The sequence below is a fragment of the Balaenoptera acutorostrata genome, chromosome 8 (genome assembly GCF_949987535.1).
Source record: "Balaenoptera acutorostrata chromosome 8, mBalAcu1.1, whole genome shotgun sequence".
In the NCBI taxonomy this organism is placed as follows: Eukaryota; Metazoa; Chordata; class Mammalia; order Artiodactyla; family Balaenopteridae; genus Balaenoptera; species Balaenoptera acutorostrata.
The window spans coordinates 65,247,565-65,270,261 of record NC_080071.1 but is presented as its reverse complement, the minus strand read 5'-3'; the positions used below and the strand labels follow the sequence as shown (position 1 = coordinate 65,270,261).

The window sequence follows — 22,697 nt, the reverse complement described above, 5'->3', positions numbered from 1 at the left end:
CCCAAGGTTTGTGTCCTTGACTCCTTGTTTTTATCTTTATCATCAGTTTCTGGAAGGAAGCCTTTTCTCTTCTCTTCCTGATTTGTTGGCAGAAGCTCTGTGGTCACATGGGTAGTTTCTGGATTGAGCTTCCAAAGAAGTTTCACCCTCCAGCTTCTCTTGGGCCTGGACCACTTCAGCAGGTCCCTGGGAACTCACCGTTGTTTCTGTCCCTGGAACTGATGGCAATGGCAGAGTCTCATACTTATATAGTCCTTTCAAGTTTTTTGGAATTTCACCAATTTAAACCTGATCTCTCTGCTTAGCAGATGGGAAAACTGAGGCACACATAGATGAGGATAATGAACATAAACTCCAGGCACATAGTGATGATAATAACAGATAAGTACTGATTGGTTCTTGTGTATCAGACAGTTTATTTAGTACCTCATATGCATTCTCTCATTTACTCTCCCCAGCAACCCTATAAAAAGTACAATTATGATCCCTCCTTTTCAAATTATTTGAGAGAAAACTCAGACAATGTGAGAGGATTCAGTTAGCTATTATTGCAATGATGCTGTGTAACAAACAACTACACATTCTCCACGTCAGACAGCAGTTAAGCACCTAGTTAGGCCATGCATCTCTGGGTTTACAGGAGGTTAGCTGTGCTAAGCTGCATTTGGCTAGGGTGGTTCTGTTTCTTGCGTTTTTCATCCTTTCTGGACCAGTGGGCTGGCTGGGGCATGTTCTTCTCATAGTGATGGTAGAGATAAAAACAGCAGTGGAAACATATGAGGCCACTGAAGTCTTAGGCTCAGAACTAACACAGGGACACCTCTACCTACATAAAAATTAGCCAAAGCAAGTCATGTGGGTGAGTCTAAAGTCTAGCAATGGGAACTACACCCTGCCTAAGGTGAAACCATGGCAAAGTAGATGCAGAAGAAGGTAAAGAACTGGAACACAAACTAGCTAAGGGGCAGGGTTGGAATTTGAACCAAGGTAGCCTGGCTTTAAAACCTAAGTTCTGAAACTAACACAACATTGTTAATCAACTATACTCCAATATAAAATAAAAAGTTAAAATAAATAAATAAATAAAAGAGAAAAAACCCCAAATCTAATTTCTTAACTACTGTGCTATATCATGGGGACTTAACAAAAGGCCACTATTGCTTTCTTAAAAACTCAGCTTGTCCCTCCATAGACTGGTGGGATTAATGTAGACAAACAAGTGAGAATAGGAGAGGAAAGCTATTAATAAGAAGAAATGATGGAAGAATAAGAAATGGGACAGAGAGAGAGGTTGTAACTATCGCGTTAAATCACAATTACCAATATTCACTATTTACTGACACTTGCTCATATTTTACATCATCATTTCAGAGCAAACAAACAAAATGTCCCATTTTGTCTCCTGAGTGTCTATACTGGCATGTGTCAAATGTTTTGAGACTCAAAGCCACTTTTCAGTAGTAATTTGGGAGATGTATCCCTTTGTAGTGTCGTAAACCCTCACTTTGGACAGGTCGGGACCACTGTGCTCTTTTGGAAAGAGTGCCAGGGCCAGAAACATCAGGATCCAAACTCACAAGGAGCAGCAAGAGAGCAACGCCAGCATCAGGGAACAAGATGAAAACAAATCGAAGGGACACTGCCTTAGAATGACCTTTGAGAACAAATAGGATTGGAATAAAATAAAGACAATGGATAAAGAGTAGATAACTGAACACATGAGAAACCTTTGTCTCCCAGAGGCAGATGATCTCGTTTCTCTAAATTTGGACCTCAACTCAGAGCTAGATTGCTGGTGGCAACTACAAATAATCTGACAAGGGAGAGCAACCTTGTCAAGACCAGGCATCAAAATCCCACCCTCTAGCATGAAGTCAGTGAAGCCTGGAGAAGAGGTCATTGTGAAGAGAAGTGACCTACTCCCCAGCCATCCAGCACCTTCCCACTGGGTTTATGACATTCTCCTCTTCCTCCCTTTTTGGGAAGCAATCTATGTGGATAACCTCAGACACTGATCCTATACTATCCATTTTCTTATTCTCCTAACCTGAAATAATATTTTAAAAACTGATACAGAGCTTCAAGATGGTGGAAGAGTAAGACGCAGAGATCACGTTCATCTCCACAAATACATCAGAAATACATCTACATGTGGAACAGCTCCTACAGAACACCTACTGAACGCTGGCAGAAGACCTCAGACCTCCCAAAAAGCAAGAAAGAGATTAACAGCGCCGCTTAAACAAGCTCCAGATACGGGCATGAACCGCGGCCATCAGCGCGGACCCCAGAGATGGGCATGAGATGCTAAGGCCACAGCAATCAGAGAAGAAAAAGAAATAAAAGGAATCCAAATCGGAAAAGAAGAAGTAAAGCTGTCACTGTTTGCAGATGACATGATACTATACATAGAGAATCCTAAAGATGCTACCAGAAAACTACTAGAGCTAATCAATGAATTTGGTAAGGTAGCAGGATACAAAATAAATGCACAGAAATCTTTAGTATTCCTATACACTAATGATGAAAAATCTGAAAGTGAAATTAAGAAAACACTCCCATTTACCATTGCAACAAAAAGAATAAAATATCTAGGAATAAGCTTACCTAAGGAGACAAAAGACCTGTATGCAGAAAATTATAAGACACTGATTAAAGAAATTAAAGGTTATACAAATAGATGGAGAGATATACCATGCTCTTGGATTGCAAGAATCAACATTGTGAAAATGACTCTACTACCCAAAGCAATCTACAGATTCAATGCAATCTCTATCAAACTACCACTGGCATTTTTCACAGAACTAGAACAAAAAATTTCACAATTTGTACGGAAACACAAAAGACCCCGAATAGCCAAAGCAATCTTGAGAAAGAAAAACGGAGCTGGAGGAATCAGGCTCCCTGACTTCAGACTACACTACAAAGCTACAGTAATCTAGACAGCATTGTACTGGCACAGAAACAGAAATATAGATCAATGGAACAGGATAGAAAGCCCAGAGATAAACCCACGCACATATGGTCACCTTATCTTTGATAAAGGAGGCAAGCATATACAGTGGAGAAAAGATAGCCTCTTCAATAAGTGGTGCTGGGAAAACTGGACAGCTACATGTAAAAGAATGAAATTAGAACACTCCCTAACACCATACACAAAAATAAACTCAAAATGGATTAAAGACCTAAATGTAAGGCCAGACACCATCAAACTCTTAGAGGAAAACATAGGCAGAACACTCTATGACATAAATCACAGCAAGATCCTTTTTGACCCAGCTCCTAGAGAAATGGAAATAAAAACAAAAATAAACAAATGAGACCTAATGAAGCTTAAAAGCTTTTGCACAGCAAAGGAAACCATAAACAAGACGAAAAGACAACCCTCAGAATGGGAGAAAATATTTGTAAATGAAGCAAGTGACAAAGGATTAATCTCCAAAATTTACAAGCAGCTCATGCAGCTCAATATCAAAAAACCAAACAACCCAATCCAAAAATGGGAAGAAGACCTAAATAGACATTTCTCCAAAGATGATATACAGATTGCCAACAAACACATGAAAGAATGCTCAAAATCATTAATCATTAGAGAAATGCAAATCAAAACTACAGAGAGGTATCATCTCACACTGGTCAGAATGGCCATCACCAAAAAATCTACAAACAATAAATGCTGGAGAGGGTGTGGAGAAAAGGGAACCCTCTTACACTGTTGGTGGGAATGTAAATTGATACCGCCACTATGGAGAACAGTATGGAGCTTCCTTAAAAAACTAAAAATAGAACTACCATATGACCCAGCAATCCCACTACTGGGCATATACCCTGAGAAAACCATAATTCAAAAAAGAGTCATGTACCAAAATGTTCATTGCAGCTCTATTTACAATAGCCAAGACATGGAAGCAACCTAAGTGTCCATCAACAGATGAATGGATAAAGAAGATGTTGCACATATATACAATGGAATATTACTCAGCCATAAAAGGAAATGAAATTGAGTTATTTGTAGTGAGGTGGATGGACCTAGAGTCTGTCATCCAGAATGAAGTAAGTCAGAAAGAGAAAAACAAATACCATATGCTAACACATATATATGGAATCTAAGAAAAAAAAATGGTCATGAATAACCTAGGGGCAAGACAGGAATAAAGACACAGACCTACTAGAGAATGGACTTGAGGATATGGGGAGGGGGAAGTGTAAGCTTTGACAAAGTGAGAGAGTGGCATGGACATATATACACTACCAAACGTAAAATAGATAGCTAGTAGGAAGCAGCCGCATAGCACAGGGAGATCAGCTCGGTGCTTTGTGACTACCTAGAGGGGTGGGATAGGGAAGGTGGGAGGGAGGGAGACGCAAGAGGGAAGAGATATGGGAACATATGTATATGTATAACTGATTCACTTTGTTATAAAGCAGAAACTAACACACCATTGTAAGGCAATTATACTCCAATAAAGATGTTAAAAAAAATAAAATAAAACTACTGACACACCCGCTCTTTGCTCCTCAATGGACATGTGTGTGCCTCATCTCCATGATACAGAAACCCATCTTATAGAGGGAAAGGGGAAGAGAACCCAGAGGGCCCACAGAGGACCAGAAGTGACTCAGATCAGCCCAAGAAAAAGGCAATAGGAGGGAGAGGTACACTAGAAGGTTCTTACAAGAGAAAAGAGACCAACTCTTTCTTCTGGTGATATTAGTGCAGCTTGGATCTCCGAGTCAGTGCAGAGGACCAGTAGGCATCCAAGAAGTGGGGAACGCCTAGGGTGCATTTAGAAAGAGTCACTCATCTGTACTCTGCCCCCCTCCCTTTTCCACCTCAACCTTCCAGGCCAAGTGTCCTTCTTAAGGGGCAAACGTCTCTTCAGTAATGCCCCTGGGAGACATCTTACTGATCCCAGAATGGCAGGATGCTAAGAAACCAAGAGCTAAAAAAGAGAGTATTGGGAATGTTTGGTCATTGACAATCACATCCGACATACCCTAAGCATATGTTAGCTGTTCAATATACTCACAAGTGCTTTACCTTTTATCATTACTCTATGGTAACCAGAGCTCCCTTACTGTGTTTTGGAATTTCCCATGAGAGCTGGGGCCGGGATAGTAAGAATAATTGTCTTAACTCCTAACATTCACTGAGTACTTACTCTGTGGCTGGAAAAGGTTGTCTAGGGTGGACAAATGATTTTGTCCTGCAAAACCAACATTGTCCAAAGCACTTTACCAGTCGCTAATTTATTTAATGTTCCTAACAACTGTACAAGGTAGGTCCCCTTCTTATTCCCATTTTATCAATAAGGCAGTTGAAACAGAAACACATTCAGTAACTTGCCCCAGATATACAGCCACGAAGTGATTGAGCTGAGCTTTGAACCTGGGCAACAAGGCTTCAGAATTTTGGCCATTAACACCGCCCCATAGTGTCTGTCACATACATGAAACCTGGGAATGGTTCCAGAAAATTGTTGCCTGAAGAATTTGTGTAAGGGCCCAGAGACACTGTTGCTACCATGAAATAGACACTGGGAGTAGAATGACTTTGGCTTTGCTTTGGGAGACCCTGAACCTAATTTTGGATGAATGCCCAGCACACAGTTCAAGAAATAAATTGTTGATTTGCTTCTTGAGACTATGATGCTCTGAATCTGCTAGGATGCATTCTGAGACTTGGCTGAGGCCCTGCTCTCTTCCTGGTCGAGTGATAGCTGTTGCTTTTTGACTGACCAGTGTCCATTCACTCTGCTTCCAGGACAAGCAGCCTGGTTTTATTTCCCATCTCAATCTATGTGGTTTTGGGGGAGCTGGTCTACGAGTGGGCATGTGCCCCAGGCTTTCAGTGTATTACAATTTCTTGACTCAAGGAGGCCCATTCAGTCCCTATTTGGGAATTTTATTGGAACTATTGGAAAAGAGAAGCACTTTTCCTCCAGGGTTGCAGAGAGGCTAGGATGCAGGCCTGGAGCTGCTGGGGTCACTTGCCCCTACGTGGAAAGAACCTGCTTCAGTCAAAGCAATAGATAAAAAGCTGATGCAAAATCAAAATATGGAAAATTACTAACTCTGGTAACATCTTGGAATTTCCAGAACCTTTTCTTCCTGAACTCCCTCTATACATTTCTATTAGGCAAACCAATAAATTCCCTTTTTTTTTTTTTTTTTTTTTTGGTTTAAAGCCAGACTGTTTTGGGTTCCAGTCCCTTGTATCCGAAAATAATCTGCCTAAGACACCTGTGGTTCCTTGGAAGAAGGCACACCCCTCAGTCCTAGGGCTTAAGAACTCCATTCCTTCAAGAACAGGATCCTGGGGATTCCCACCTGTGACCGGGGTAGCAGCCAACATCAGAGGCTTGGCTTTTTATTTTAAGAGGCAAAGATCCAGAGACAACCAGGTGTTGCTTGACTCTTCTCCCAGACTCAGAGAGGGTTTCTGCAGGCTCGTCCCTGCCCCCACTGCTCTCCTCCAAGCCCCTGACTCCTAACCGTACTCCCCGACCCCATCCCACCCTGCCTTATAAAAGACTGAGGGTATTTTTCATTACAAACGCATAACGGAATGGAAAATTCACGGCTATTCTCAAGATCTCAAATTAAAGAATGTGTGTTGCATAGAGCACAGATAATTTAAGCAATCGGACCCTTTTCACGTTCTGCTCCAGCTTTAAGACAAGCAGATGAAACCTTCCCAGGCCCCCTCAGATACCGACGCGGAGCCTGAGGTCATGGCGCTTCTACTCTCAGCTCCGTGCACGTGACGTATGCGAGGTGTTTGCTTACTTTTCTGTATTTGGAACTAGACTCTGAGATCCTTGAGGGAAGAGACTTCCATCTTTTTACCCTTTACCGCTTTTTACTTAAGAAAATAAGTCAAGGTACCCCGTGATTACCCAGTGGCATCTTCATCCCAGTGATGAGACAGGTGCTCTAGTTTAGGGGTCCCCAAAGTGTGTTTCCTGGAACAGCAGCACCAACATCACCTGCGAACTTGTTAGAAATGCAAATTTTCAGGCCCCACTTGCTGAATCAGAAACTGAGCTGAAGCCCAGCAAGCCATGTTTAACAAGGCCTCCAGATGATTCTCACGCACGCCAACGTCGGAGAACCGCTGCCCTAGCCTCTTGCTACTCAATGTGTCATGGTCCAAGTACCAATAGTATCAGGCTCACCTGGGAGCTTGTTAAACATGCAAAATTTCATGCTCCACCACAGACCTGTTGCTATGCCTGAGAATCTGTGTTTGAACCCGCTTCCCAGGCGATTTGTATACTTGAAAGCAGTGCTTCCTAAATTTTCAAGAGCATCAAATTACCTAGGGATCTTGTTCGATGCAAGCTCTGAGGCCTGAGAATTGGAATTTTTACCAAGCTGCTACTATGGACCACACTTTGAGTAGAAAAGGCCTAGAGAGAAAACAGAAAGTGCTTCAGGGCTGCAGGGCAACTGGCGGCTGGTAGGGCAGAGAAACACCTCCAGATCCACTCACTACCCATCCTTCTCCCCAGATCAGGCAGAGCAATTCTGTTTTTATCTGATTTTTATATCATGCTTTAAGGAAAATTTTTATTTGAAATAAGAATTCTGCTGCAAAACAAATCTTCTAAGCAACTGCATTACAGAAGATAGTCAACCTTTAAAGTGATATACTTGCAAACCTAATTCTAAATTAAATGTCATAGGGTAAATTAGTGTATGTGCAGGAAGGAGCTGGTGGATATTACGTTTTTAAGCTTTTTTAAAGCTTTACCATTTTCCATATCGAATTAAATTTTCAAACATGAAACTGAAATGACGGTTGCTTGTTCCTGGAGACCTGGTTTGAAGTTGGAGAACAAACCTTAAGTTTCAACTGACACTTCAGTGCAACAATTTTGCATTTCCTACTTCTTGTCTGAAATGAAATGGCTTGTCCTTTTTCCATACTGCTTCCCTTTGGGCTCCATGGATCTGTAAGTCCATATTCGGCCTTGGTCTATTATACCTTTCTTGGTGGGGATGAGATAAAGATGACTTAAGACAAATTCTCATGATCTCCTAATACCACAATTTTTCTGTTCAGCCACTCACAATAATTCCCACCCTCCTTTTTCCACATCTCCCTAATCAAAGAGACCCTACACTGAATCTTTCTGAACAACATCTCTGATGTCTGTCCCTTGGTTTCCATTTTTATGGCCACCAACTCAACTGAAGTCTTATTCAATTATATGTGCACAATATAATATTTTCTGAACTGTTTGACTCAGAGGTCTCCCCTTTAAATGTCCCATTCTAATCCATCATTCCAGACTAATATTTACACAACAGGTGTTTATTTACCCTCCCTGTGCAAAAACATGGGTACTCCCTGCAGTCTATAGGAATAATGTCTAAACTCTTGTCCAGTGCTCAGGACCTTCAGCCAACTGATTCCAACTTGACTTTCCACCTCACCTTCTCAGGATCCTCCACCTAGTCAACCGGATTCTTTTTCGGGAGCCGGGGGGATTCAACCCCATGAATGCACATTCCTCTTTGCCTCCTCCATGTTTCTGTGGTTGCTTTTGAACCATTCATGTAAAGAGAGAGACTTTCATTTTTCTATTTGCACCATTTTTAGAGCTGACTTGCACAAATGTATTTTTTTAAAATAAAAAACATAATAAGAGCTCCAGGGGAAAGGAACACGCAGGTAAGAAAGGAGTTAATACCCTCACCGTTTAAGCTCTTTAGAGCTTTATTTTTTATTAGTATTATTTTAGATGAATGACTCCTTAGAAAGAAATAAAATTCCTTTTTCAGGGTAGCTAAGAAAAGATGGTGCAGTCTTGATTACGGCAGAGTGGGAAACTGTTATAAGTGGCTATTATTTTCTCATAAAGTCTTATCATAATACCAGATACTTCAAAATTTACAAGTCTGTAAAGGCTAATCTTTTTTTTTACTGTGCCTTCAATAGAGACCAGACTGGAAATGCATATGTTTCCCTGAAGTGAAAGTCTTTGCTAGAACAAGATTCCTCCTGTTCCATAATGGCAACATCTTCAAAATAGAAATATTTCTGTCCATATGATGTTGTAATCCCCAGGCATTTTCTGAATATTAATAGCAATACTTAAAATTTTTTAACTATGATTTTTTAAATTATAGTTGATTTACAATATCATGTTAGTTTCAGATGTACAGCACAGTGATTCAGTTATACATATATATTATATACATATATATATATATATACTTTTATTAAATGTCATTTTAGGAAATTAAGAATGTATTATGTTTTGGTAATAACTCCCAAGGGGGTTGTCTTATGTTGGGTTCCCTAGAGGTAGACCCAGAAGCGAGGATTTCATGCACAAGTGGCTTATTCAGGAGGTGCTATCAAGAGAAAGTGACACAGGACAAGGAAAGGCAGAAGCCAAGCATGGCTGTAACCTCAGAGAAAGTTCTTTGCAGGGTAACGTCAACCTTATCCCACAGGATCTCTGGAACATGAGTGACACTTTGGAGTTTTCCCCAACCCACTGCAAGGGACTAGGTTTCATGCTCTTGGATCCATCAGTTTCCATCCAGGCAGGGGCTGGGAGTTTCTGGTGGTGGGTAGAACTCCCAAATGTGTCTGTGGCTGAAGGTAAATCACGTGCAATAGCCCAAGGGCAGTCATCGGCAAAAGAGTCACACTGGTGTGAGCTGTTGGAAGCCAAAAACACATTAAGGACAGAAAGAGATGCAGGAGAAGGGGCCGGAAGGAGTCTGGATGAAGCACCACCAGTGGCCACTAGATAATACTTCCAAAGTCTTGGAACCAGAAAATTCCTATCCCAAGAAATTATTTGATCAATCAATAACGATTAAGAACAGTGTGACCATAGATGTGCTCTTACCTTCCCTTCATCTCAGCTTCTTCATCAAATAAATAAAAGTACCTAACTCAGGATTCTTATGAATATTACGTAAAGTAATACACATAAAGGATTCTAATCACTGCATACAGTATCAAGTTAATAATTATTAATTTAATTTTTAAAAACCCCTTTGTATTTAATATTGTAATTTTATATTTTTGGGCAGTGATCCTCTCTTAGTGCCATAATAACTTTATACCAGATTCAAATTCTGTGCAGAAGATAAGAATAATACCAGGTGATATGAAGAATATATTTTCAGTAACATATCAGGAGATTGCTAAAGTGCATAAGAAAAGGAAGGGAAACAGAGCTTGGTCATATATAATGGAAACAAAAATATAACTCATTTTGACACTGATGTAGAAAAAGGTTAGAGCTAGAAACTTGGATACCATCTGAATTTATCATTTTGCCTCATTTTAAACTCTAAATTCACCTATAGGTCAAGGAGATCTCCATCCTTTGTAGGAATAGTTATGGAAAAAAAGCATCAACCAAGTTTGGTGGAAAGAAAGAACTAGTAACCGAAAATGCAATATATTCAAACTTGGGAGCAAGGGAACCAATGTAAATATGCTGATGTTCATGCTGCTTCCTGTCTGTGGGTGATAACTTCCTGTCTCTGACTCAGGGGTTTCATGTCTTCTAACACCCATGAAACAGCAACAAGCTAACTTCCTAGCTTTAAAGTAGGGTAAAATCAAATCCCAGACCCAACAAAGCCTCAGTATAGGATACTTTAAAGATTGCATTAGTTGCATCAGTTGTTCAGTTTTCCCAAACTATTACCATTTACGACCAGAAAGTTGAAAACATCCTTGAGAAAGATCAGTGTGGTCATTCATCACTATTCTAGCCTTGCTTCTAGTGTCCTTTCACAAAGAGTAAAACACTATCAGAAGAAGTAAAAACATGTCATGGCCCTCAGTCTCCCACACCCTCAGAGCCATGTGAAGCCCCCCCTGAGAAGGCTACAATTGTGTCTTAAACTTTTGGAAGGATCCCTGTGGAAGGTTTCAGGCAAGCTGATAGCTTGCGTTTCCATCCATTACCTTCCAGCTTTCTTTGGCCATGGACTCAATCTTTCGACATGAATTAAGCTTTGTAGATCAGAGCTCCTATAGTACTCAGACGTCCAAATTGTTAACAGACAGCCTTAGAAACTAAAACACAGGCTGGATGAAAGCTGATAACCTGAGTCTCAAGCCGCAGCTCCTCTGCTTTCTTCTTGAATATGGCATTGGTGGCCATACTAGTTTTCTTCCCTCCCAGGCTGACCATTGATGAAACCCAACCATTTTCTCCTAACAATGCCACAATTGTGGAGCTGGCATTTTTATGTAAATAGCTGTTCTCTGATTCATTAAGCCCCACTGCCCCTGACATTTTCCTTTCTGACCCTTATCAGCCACACACTGGCAAAACATGAAGAAATAAAGAGGACAAAGAAAGGCAATAAAAGGTTTACAACCAAGAAGTGTATTGTGACTGTGACCAACAAGGAAATTCGGAAACGGGTGACTGAACACCCAAGGATACCCTGTCAGCTGGTCACAGCGACAGCATTTGTTCAAAGCCTGACAAGTGCTTAGCATCATTTCAAGGTGTCACATAGAGATACATAGGAAATGACAGTCATAGATGCTACCTGAAGAGCACGTAAAGTGTAATAGACAATATGGCACAATTAAACACCTGTGTACCCAGAAACTTACAATCTGGCCCTTGCTTACCTCTCTACTTATTCTTTATTTCTCTCATAGCCCCTGTCACAAGATGCAATATTTAGTTTATATATTTGTGTTCTTGATTATTATGGCTCCCCAGAGATGAGATTTGACTGGTATGCAACAGTGTCCATTCCAATCAATCTCACCCACTGGAACAGAAATTCCAGGGGAACAGGGACCATGTCTACCTTATTCACCATTGTAACCCCAGAGCCTAGCAAAATGTACCTTGTAGATTCTCAAAAAAATTTTTTTAAATAAATAAGTAAAACATTAAATAAATAAATAAAACCAGCAACAGCTATATAGAGAGATTATATAACTTTATCTTCTGAATGCCACTACTAACATGATTACACAAAATTAAGAGTGAACTTGGGTCACAGGCATGAGCAAAATTTTCAAAGAATTTAGATGGGAAAACACTTTCTAGACCCTGGGGCAGCTGCCCTGAAACAAACCACAGATATATAAGTGAACACAGCCAAGATCAGCAGAACTTCCTAGCTGACCTATAGATTTGTGAGTCACTGAATTATAGAGTGGTTTGGTTTGTGGCATTATTGTACCAATCACTAACTAATATTAAAGTCTACTAAAGTAATAACAATTAATTACGAGCAGAACAAACATTAAAATGCAAAGATGATTCATCTTTTTTGAAATAGAAAGCATTTCTAGTTAAATTATTTGGTTCCTCCATAGCCTAAAACACCTCTCATGCAGCCATATCCATGTCACTGGGGCTGAGCAGACCTAGGTAGGATGCACCTACAGAAGAAAGATGAAGGACTTCAGCAAGCTCAGCACCACAGCAGTAGATGTCACCTTTCCAGCACTGTTTGAATACCAGTATTTCTCATACACATCATCCAGGACTGAAAGCACAGCCTCCATGGTTTCCTCACAGGTGGCCTGAATCTGAGTTTCTGGCAGGACAAACCCATATGTACCATTGTCCCTCAGCTCAAATGCATATGAGGAAGGGATCCCAATGTCCCAAGCCCAGTCTCATGAAGACCCTGAAGTGGCATCTACAAATGAAAACATGGAGGAAGAGTTAGAAGTTGTTCTGTGAAAGGACAGATTTCTACAGCCATTTCAGGGACTAAAGTTCAACCCAACAAAATAAATCAACTCTTTCATATTAGGATCTATGAATAGCTGCCTTCTCTCTCTCCTTGATATTTTCAGCTTCTGTCTCCACTCACCATCCCCACTATACCTGGCATTATGCCTGGCACATAGCAGAGGTTTGGTTAAAGTTTCTCAGCTGAATCAAAGACAAGACAATCTGATATTGGAAGGTAAGATTCAACTGACATGTAAAGGAACAGAAACAAAATGACCAATAGGAAAAATATTAGGAAAATATCATCTTGGTTGTCCTTCAGTGGGTGGAGGAGGTGGTGCTTGGGGATGGGGAAAGCAATGCACTCTCCTTTCAACTAAATCCTTTTTTAAACTCCAGGCCCCACCTGTTTTGCCTGATGGTCCTCTGGGAACTGAATCAACCGACCAAGGGTCACTGGAAAATATCTTTCCTGTTAACTCCTGTGCCTTCTCCCTGCCAGTTCTTTTTAAGTGAAGCCAGAGTGAGTACTGGTCTGAGCCAGTGTATTAATTTTTGCTTTTAGCTCACCCCTTATCCCTAGAGAGCACAATTCTGGATTTTTACAGACTCCCTTTTATCCCTGGTCATTTTGATTTGTACAACTTCCTGTTGATCCGAGGAACTCTTCTATCCTGTCCACTCCAGTCTCCAAAGTCCACTGAATTCTTTTGTGCTTTAGATACTATTGAAGAGGTGAAAAAAAGATACTTACATAAAATATCTGCACTAGATCCAACTCTATAATTGGTTCCATGCTTTGCTTTCAATGCATTTGCTGCCTTCTGTCCAACTTGGATCTGTAGGTGGGAAATGCAGAGACAGATATTTGGTGTTAAAAATAAATCCAACAATTCAGAGCATTTGCTATTTTGTCCAAATCCATCCTCAGAGTTCCAGACCATCTTTCTAACTTCCCATTGAACATCTATACCTGGGTAGTCTTCTGATACTTCAGACTCAACATACTCAAATCCAATTTTATCATCTCCCCCACTAATAAGGCTGTTTTGATTTTCATAGTTCTGGCCTATCATGTGCCCCCAACATGTAAATTCCTACAATTATCTTTGACTCTTCTCTCAAACAGTTACCAAGTTGCATTTCTAATGCCATCACCCTATTTCAGTCTTATTAACTCTGAAATGGACTGCTTTCATCTTCTAATAAGTTTTCCTTCATCTTGACAATCCTTAATCCCAATTGATCTCCCTGACTTCCAGGTGAACATTTGTAGAGCAAGACAATGATAATGATCCTGCTGAAAACCTTCAATAACTCTCAGTTACCCACTGCATTTGTATAAACTTCTCTGTCTACTATTTGAGATCCTCTACAATAGGGATCTAACCCACATTTCCAACACCATATTCTCTAGATCCCACCCTAGATTACAGTCAAACTCAAGTTCTCCCACAGTTGCTCAGACATGCCCCATGTTCCTCAGCCTCTCTGCCTTCTCTCAGGATATTTCCTCTACCTGGGATGCCTTACCTCTTCTCTGTTGAAATTCTATGCAACTTCAAAGAACCTTCTCAAATGCTAAGTTCTCCATAGGCATTTCTTGAGCACCCCAAGTGGATTCTCTCTCCCCACTTTTTTTCTCCCATAGCCCTTTGCTCATGCTTCTCTTATTACTTCCCTCTTATTTTTCCTTAAAGGTATTTGATACTTATCTCTCATAGGCTCATAGATTTTCAGAGCAGAAAATGACACACTTCCCTCTATGTACTCCCATGTCACCTTACTGAATTGGAAATCCCTCAGAACTAGATGATTTCTAAGGTCTCAGCCTTGCTCTCTTCAGACCCTTTCCTGAGATCAGAGTCACTAACTGAGGTCCAAGTATATTGGCAATATTTATTGACTGTCTGATAAATCTCCTTGCATACCCTTTTGATAGTCTAAGTATTCCCTACCCTAGATTCCCTAATGCTATATTCTACCCACCCGATGGTGTATCCCACTACTTCCCCTTGGGGTCTATACAAACACCACCAAAATCCCCTTGGCCACTCCCTGCCTGGATCCACCATTGCTTTACCCTTGAGGGCAGCCTGACTACACTTACAGGTGCATCAGCTCCCCTGACTTCTTCCCCTGACCAGTGACAGGTCAAGTTTTAGATTCTGTCTCTCTTTTCCTGGTCCTGTATTGTCTGACTGAATCCTAAGGTGTGACAAGGTGGTGTCTGGGTAGAGTGGGGATAGGCACAGTGAAATTCAAAAGGAAGACTAGGAGAGGTAATAAGTGGTTATGGGGTCCTGTGCAGCAGTAGTATTTTGCACTTTCTGTGTGTGTGCTAAGATTCAACATTAAACATATTTGTAAGCTTTTTGCCTCCTCTCCACTCACTACTAAGAGTTTTACCTTCTCCTTCTCTTCCTGAAAAGAGATTCTGTGTCTTCCCTAGTTGCTGGGCTTGTGTTGTCCAGAACTGAGATGATGGGCAGAAAGGGCTAAAGAACTACAAGGAATAAAGCTGGTTTTAATCATTTACACTGGGAAGATGTACAAGAGCTGTTTGTAGAAAGAAGGGGGAATTATAAGAAGGAAAGGAGAGTCAGAAAGGGGATTCCTAGAGAGAGAAATTCCAGTAAGGAAATAAGAATGAAGAGTGGAGAGAAAGGATTCAGGGTAGCTGCTGTGTGTGAGTGAAATTAAGAGCATGAAGCCTAGAGAAAGAATTGCTAAGAAATAGCAAGTACATCCTTTTTGAAGTTCTTTGAGAGTCTCTGGTAGAGATATGAATTGCTTTTAATTATTTTTAATTTCCATGTGTTTCTGTGTTTCTTTGAATGAAACTCCATGCTAACTGGTCTTAACTGTAATTTGGGTTACATGAAGCAGCTTCAGGCTACATTTTCTATTCAAATGGTTTCTTGCATTCTTTTTTCTTTCCTGCAGCTCACCCCAGATCATGATTCTTCTTCCCACTGCCAACCTTCACTTATTTTATCTTATATTGCTCCCTTTCTTCAAATGTTGGCTGTGGGGAGGGAAAGAGTCTACCAGTTTCCTCTTCTTTATTGACAAAAGAACTTTTGATTTTTTTTTTTTTTAATGATTCCGCCAGCAATTACCATGGGCAAGTAGATAGGAGTAAGAAATATAACATATATGATAAGCACAGAGTTGTGATCATTAGCTTATGGGTTTGGTCCTTTCTGAGAAGATGAAATGAAGATTCCCCTAGACTCTGCCTTCTATCTCAAAGGGTCAAACTCCTGATTATTCTTCTCTCTCCTTTTGACACTATACTGCAAGGTCATAGAGAGCCAATTGCTCTGCTGTCCTTCTTCTCAGCCTAAAGGTTCTTTCTAGTCAAAATAATAAAAACCCTTTGCTAGTAGTGTATAATTTACATTGCTAAAGACCTCATGCCTGCTTAATAACTTCTTCACTGGGCCCAGAGAATTTCCTGTAGACATATATTCACAGGCAAGCACTCAGAAAGATTGATTAAGGCCCTGGCATGTTGTGGGAGGATGAAGCTTGGAATAGGATACAAGGGTTGATATGGAAAGGGTTCCAATGGAAAGAATATCAGCATTTGAAACATTAGATTTCTTATAGCTATTCTAATTTCCAGAGCAGTTTAGAATGAGGGTGTATATAGTTCTGTTTCCCCTACTTAGTGATTGCCAAGTTGTCTATCATACAGTATAATATTTATGAAGATTTCTACAAATTTTTGGTTTTGTAAATACATAGAGATTAATTACTAGTCTCTGGTGGTTGTAAATATACCAGAAATGGAAAACTCCTTGAACAGTTGGTGTGATTCTATCTTTGTGTACTCTATCAAAGCTTATCACTAAGAACCTAAAAACACTGCTAACTAGCTTTTATGAGTTTGATACATGGTGGCAACATTTTCAGTCTTTTTATGGAAAAGTCTTAGTGATGAATGTTATGCTAACTCTTCAACACCTAAGGCTGTAAGAGATACAGAATTGAAGCAATCTTTCTCAATTCAATTTTCCAGTCTCTACATAGAGTATTGAGGATGGCCAGTAATGCCCATCTTAGAATTCCACCTTCTGGTAGCGGCAATGTCAGTGCCCTCTCTGTGGCCAGAGGGCTCTAATGAGACAGCCAATCAGCAGCCCAAGACCCGGTGACATTTGAATACAAACCTTGCAAAAACGGAGATGTAGTAACTGTTTTCCTGAACCAAAAAAGGAAATGAAATTCTCTAGAAAAATACTGGAGTATATGGGCCTCTTTTTTCTGCTGGTAGAAGGCCTGTCCCATCAAATATCTATAATGGCCTGACTTAGGTGGTTCATTTGTATTTGTCACAGAATCCTTTAAGCAGAAAGTAAACATTTATGGCAAATATCACAGGAATTGGGAAGTAAGGAGGGTTCTGGGCTTCTTGACTAAAATCTCTGTTTCTGTACATTTCTTTACTGAAGAAATAGAACTTCTGGGCACAGAAATGAGGAGGATATAGGACACAGTGGACTGGGCATCTAAGTCGATGACAGCTTCCAGAAGTTGCAAACCCTTCTTGAGCACAGAGAGGCAGTGTTCTGTAGTCAGATGAATGTGGCCTCTGGAGTCCAAAGACACGAGTTCCAAGCCCAGACTCCAACATTTACTGTCTACAGGGACTTTAGAAATATAATTAACTCAAGGTCTTAATTTCTACATCTCCAAAATGAGCTTATTATATTGTCATGAGGATCAGATGAAGTAATGGCCATAAAATCTCTTTGTAATTTTTAAAGTTATAGGTAAATGTTCTCTCCACCTCTTGCAAAATGATCACGTAGTACAAATGTTCGAAAACAATTGCAGGAAAGATATTGGGGTACTGACAGATATTTTTGACTGCTGGGGGGAAGGGCTGCCTTCAGCAAAGATCTATAGTGGTTTTTCTTTTAGTGCCCAGACCTGTGTTTTATGGGTGATGTTCCAGTGGGAGAGGGACAAGAGGAATGACAGAGCCAATGGGCCACCAGCGTTCTGTGATCTTAAGAACAGAGCAAGATTAGTCCCTATCCAGCCCAGCATTTATTGATAATGAGGAGCTTGTTTTAAAAACATTTTTTAAAGATATGCAGAAAATAACAAGTGTTGGTGAGAATGTGGAGAAACTGGAACTCTTGTCCACTATTGGAAAGAATAGAAAATGGTGTACTTGCTGTAGAAAGTAGTACGATGGTTCCTCAAAAAGTTGAAAATAGAATTACCATATGATTCAGCAATTCTACTTCTGAGTATGTACCCCAAAGAATTGAAAGTGGGATCTCAAGGTGGTATCTGTACACCTATGTTCATAGCTGTATTATTTGCAATAGGCAAAAGGTGGAAACAATTCAAATGACCATTGATGGATGAATGCATAAAGAAAATGTGGTATATACATAACAATGGAATATTATTCAGCCTTAAAAAAAAAAAAGGAAATTCTGACACATGGTACAACAGGTGTGAAGCTTGAAGACTTCATGCTAAGTGAAATAAGCCCGTCACAAAAAGATAGATACTGTATGATTCCACTTATATGAGGTAACTAGAACAGTCAGACTCATAGAGACAGAAAGTAGAATGGTGGTTGCCAGGGACAAGGGGGAATGTGGATTTTTTGTTTAATGGGAGAGACATTTCAATGATGCATGATGAAAGTTTTGGAGATTGGTTGCACAATAATGTGAATATACTTAACACTACTGTACTGTCCACCTAAAAATGGTTAAGACAGTACATTTTATGTTATGTATATTTTACCACAATTAAAAACTGAAAAAATAACTTTTAAGAAAAGATAACAAATAACTACAACAATTCTAAATTGACCCGTTCTTTGACTTAGGTCTATTGTTCTCAGGTTCACAAAAAGGCAAAGAGCCCAGTCCTTTTCAATAATTCTGCCCACCAGGGCTCGGGTAAACACAGCTTCAGAGAAGGACCCCGATAAGACAAAGCAGACTTTCCCAGCCCCGGCTTGAATTTCACTGGCGCTTCCCCTTACAAATATTCCTAGGCAAATACTAGAGGCAGAGTTTAGAAGAAAATAAAGCATTGTGTTTAGCAGAGAAGAGAGCAGATATTATTTAGCCGTGTTATTTTAGATATGCCATATTCCACTAACAGCTGGGAAGTTCTTTAAAGCACGGTTCAAAAGCTATAATTGCTGAACGGAGCTTCAAGAGAATTTACAGAAATGAAAGCGCATTCCTGCAGATTATTAACATAATCATCTCATTTATATTATACACGAATACCTAAGATGTCTCCCAACTTGACACTTTTTGAAATAGGTAGTTAATTAATGCAGGTAAAGCAGCATTTAACCTGAAGCCTTCCCAGCAGGCGTCTGGCAAGGTGTGAAAAGCAGGAGAAAGGAAATAAGGAAAAGCAAAGGGAACAAAAGCGGGGCTGGATCCAAAACCCTAGAAATGGAAATCAGGAAAAGGAAGGCAGGGTCGTGCTGAAGCTTCTCAAGGCTCTGGCACAATGGTCTTACCAGTTGTTCATGGTTACTTGATTTATTTTTGGTGTAGCCATAAGGCACGAGGATGAGCTGCCCGTAAGAGTGCATGGCCAGGAAGCAGGCAGTGTTCTCCTTCTCGCTCTCGAAAAAGCTGGAAACAACTTTAGTCTCTGGTTCAGACATGGGTCCTTGGCAGTTGTGAGATGCACCGATACCTGAAATATACAGGAAACCCCAAGGAAGGCATCATGATCTCCGTTTAGCACTGACCAGGGTCAAGGAGTCAGCCTTGCTCAGGGCATCTGTGCGTGGAATTAAGGCTTGCCTTTGTTTGTCTAATTTTGTCCTGCTAAAATAAGTGATTCAAGGAGGAACTCAGAAAGGCAGGAGGACTGACGTGCAGATTTAGAAGCAGACCCCTGCTTATGTGGCCCGGGAAAGAAGATGCAAAACGGAATGGCATTTTCAGTAATCTTTCACTTAAACCTTTGGTGGGCCCTGAAACAAATGCTTGGGAACCGGTTCTTGGGTTCCAGGGTCAGACTCTGTTATAGTCTTGTTGCCCTAAGTATATCTCTTGCTGTCTTACTGGCTTGAGTCTCATTAGAGCTATTTTGCAAGGACAAAAAAAAAAAAAAGCTATTTTGTAGTCTGTCCTTCTCACCAGTAATAATAAGGACTATCAACAGAGCACCTTTTACATGCAGGGCACTGTGCTAAGCCCCTCCTGTGTGGCATCTCATTGAATCTCCACAACAACCTACTGATAAGACGGTATTACTCTGAGCCATGTTTTAAAAATAAGAGAAAACTAAAGCCTAGAGATGAAGCAATTTTTGCAAGACCACAGAGCCGCCAAGTCTGAATGTTAACCTTTCCCATCTGGTTTTTAACCAGACTGCTCTTAACCATCCCTACCTCTATTTGCTTCCAATCCAGTGGACTTGTTGAGATTCAGAAACATGAAACTGCCTTAAGGAGAAGAAAATGTTTGCCTTGTTTACTTCTGCCCTCCTGCTGTAAAATAATTTACAAGGATACTTCTCTGATTTTTCTTTATAACATTCGTATATTTTAAAACAAAGTGATGGATTTCAAAAATATTCACAGTGGTCTAGGTCTTCTTTGCCCTTGTGTTTAGCCAGTCTCACTTGAAAAGAGTCCTGCATTATAGTGTTGCGGTTCTTACTGTATAGATAGTATCACCTCTTTAGAGGGAATGACATTGACCAGGAAATCCAGAAAGCTGTACAAAATTAGATGTTTATTTCAAAAGGTATATATATAAATAGTACTAATTCTAGTAATTCACCTCTTTTCTGGCTTCTCTGCTCCATTTTTTTTTTGTCATTATTCATCAATTCATCTGCGAAGCATGTACTTAACTACACCAGGATGCATCGAAATTTCTATTGAGATCTGTCCCAAAACACATGCCATTATTATGGGATGAACGGGATTTCCTCCAAAGCCGATCCTGTAACAGAGGAACATAGGGAAGTTGCCATTCTAAGGTTTCATAAATCACAGTATTAATGAGGATGGGTGGTCCTCGAACATGAAAAATGTTTCCTTAGGATTGTCTGGAAGAATTGCCTCAACATTACAAAGCTTGTGCATATAATTTTTAGTCCCCAGATGGGCTAGCAACCCCCAATAACAGAAACATCTGTACAACCCAAAGTGTACATACGTGTAAACCATCAAATTGGAGGGGTAGTTTGGCCTTTCCCTCATGAGCAGATTAACAGTGCCTGGTGGACGTGATCTGCTTAATCAGGAAAAGCTTCAGAGAGTCATTATTTTAGGTCCAAGTGATAAAGGACGAAAGGGAAATAGCTTGGCAGATGGGAAAAGGCTGTTCCAGGTGCATCAGAGATGGTCTCTGCACATTTCTGGAAGCAGAAGACTGATGAGTAGACATAGGGATAAAGACCTGTTTCGCCAGACAAGCTGGGAGGGAAGGGCTTGATTCACATACCGGGCCAGAAAGGCTGTTACAGAGAAAGGGGTCCCACGAAGGGCTGGGGGAGCCGGGGGGAGGGGGAGGAATTCATAGTCTCTGGAAACAGAGGCTCTTAATTATGGAGTGGTATGATTTAGAAACATTTTTAAAGAGGAAGTTGTCACTAAATAAAAATCTTTATGAGATGTTTCCCCTCCTCAACCCCCTCCGTATGCATGACCACCATGAAAAATGAAGGTTGGGTTAGTATTTATAGATCATTTGTGCGCTTCATGCTTCTAGAACTGATATAAGGATACAGGGTAGTATAGGAATTTTATACCAGCATAATCCTAATCATGTGGCAGGCAATCCACAAATTTTAAGGAGATGGTGTTGGAGAAACATTGAATCTGGCTGAAAAACTGGGAATATGTCAAAAACAAACAACAAGCTCTAGACTGCAAAAAAGGTCTTAAGCCTCCTCAATCCTAAACTTGACTTAGGTCGTTGACTTAAAAATGTTGATTTTTATCCCAAATGAAGTTTCTTCCTTTACACGACTACAAAACATTTTTATAGCTGCAGTGACTGAGGTCAGAAAAATGAACCCGAGTCAAGATCTAGTTCATGAACCCATCCCAGGACCAAACTCAATGTATTCACAGTTGTCCAAGTATAGATGTAGCCATCTATGTTAAGAACCGGAAGCACATAGAAGTCCAGGTTTTTAAGGAGACTTCTTACCCTTGAGTTGTATTTATAGTTCTGTAGAATCTGGATATTTAATAGAGAAACATTTGGAATGATCCTGGGAAGAGGTCTTTTGTCTCTTAATTTTCTAACAATTTCAACTTAATCATAAGTGGTGACTGAACATCCAACCTTTGCCATCCAATCCTGCCTCAATTGTCCTGTTTGTCATGGTGGTCTTTCTGAAACTTCACCATGCATCAGAATCACCTGGAGGACTTTTTAAAAAATTTTTAAATTTATTTTTGGCTGCGTTGGGTCTTCATTGCTGCGCTGGGGTTTTCTCTAGTTGCGGCGAGCGGGGGCTACTCTTCCTTGTGGTGCGTGGGCTTCTCACTGCGATGGCTTTTCTTGCAGGAGGACTTTTTAAATTACAGCCTGCCCACCTTCCATCTCCACCCCCAGCCCCAATTCAGCAGGTATGAGGTGGTAATGTGGAAACCCAGAATTTGCATTTCTTCCAAGTTCCCAGTTATGTTGATGCTATGGGTCTAGGAACCACACTTTGAGAACTATAATTTGTGGGTTGAATTATGTTTGGGTTTCTGAAAAGACTGACACAAAAAGTATCTTATATTAACTTTAAAGTTTTCTTATTCCCTCAAAGGAGGGATATAGGTAATATGCAAGAATTCACGGTGCTAGGTAGTTTCCATGTGTTAATCTCTTACTCCACACAATAGTGTGGTCTTCATGACTGCGTTGAAGTAGTCATTTCATACATCTTTTGCAGGTAAAAAACTAGGGGTCCTAGTGATAGAAATTTTGCACAAGACTATTAGAAAGAGACAGCAATAATCTAAGAGATTAATAAGAG

General features: G+C 40.3%; 1 protein-coding gene across 1 annotated transcript in view; it reads right to left on the bottom strand.

Annotated features, from left to right (window-relative positions):
* Positions 1-12,397: 12,397 nt before the first annotated feature.
* CPO (carboxypeptidase O) overlaps positions 12,398-22,697 on the bottom strand; it is a 70,465-nt gene continuing 60,165 nt past the window's right edge. Inside the window, 5 exon segments of the mRNA XM_007190614.2 lie at positions 12,398-12,660; positions 13,453-13,537; positions 19,216-19,397; positions 20,569-20,659; positions 21,794-21,904. Coding sequence (XP_007190676.2) covers positions 12,398-12,660; positions 13,453-13,537; positions 19,216-19,397; positions 20,569-20,659; positions 21,794-21,904 — 732 coding nt within the window.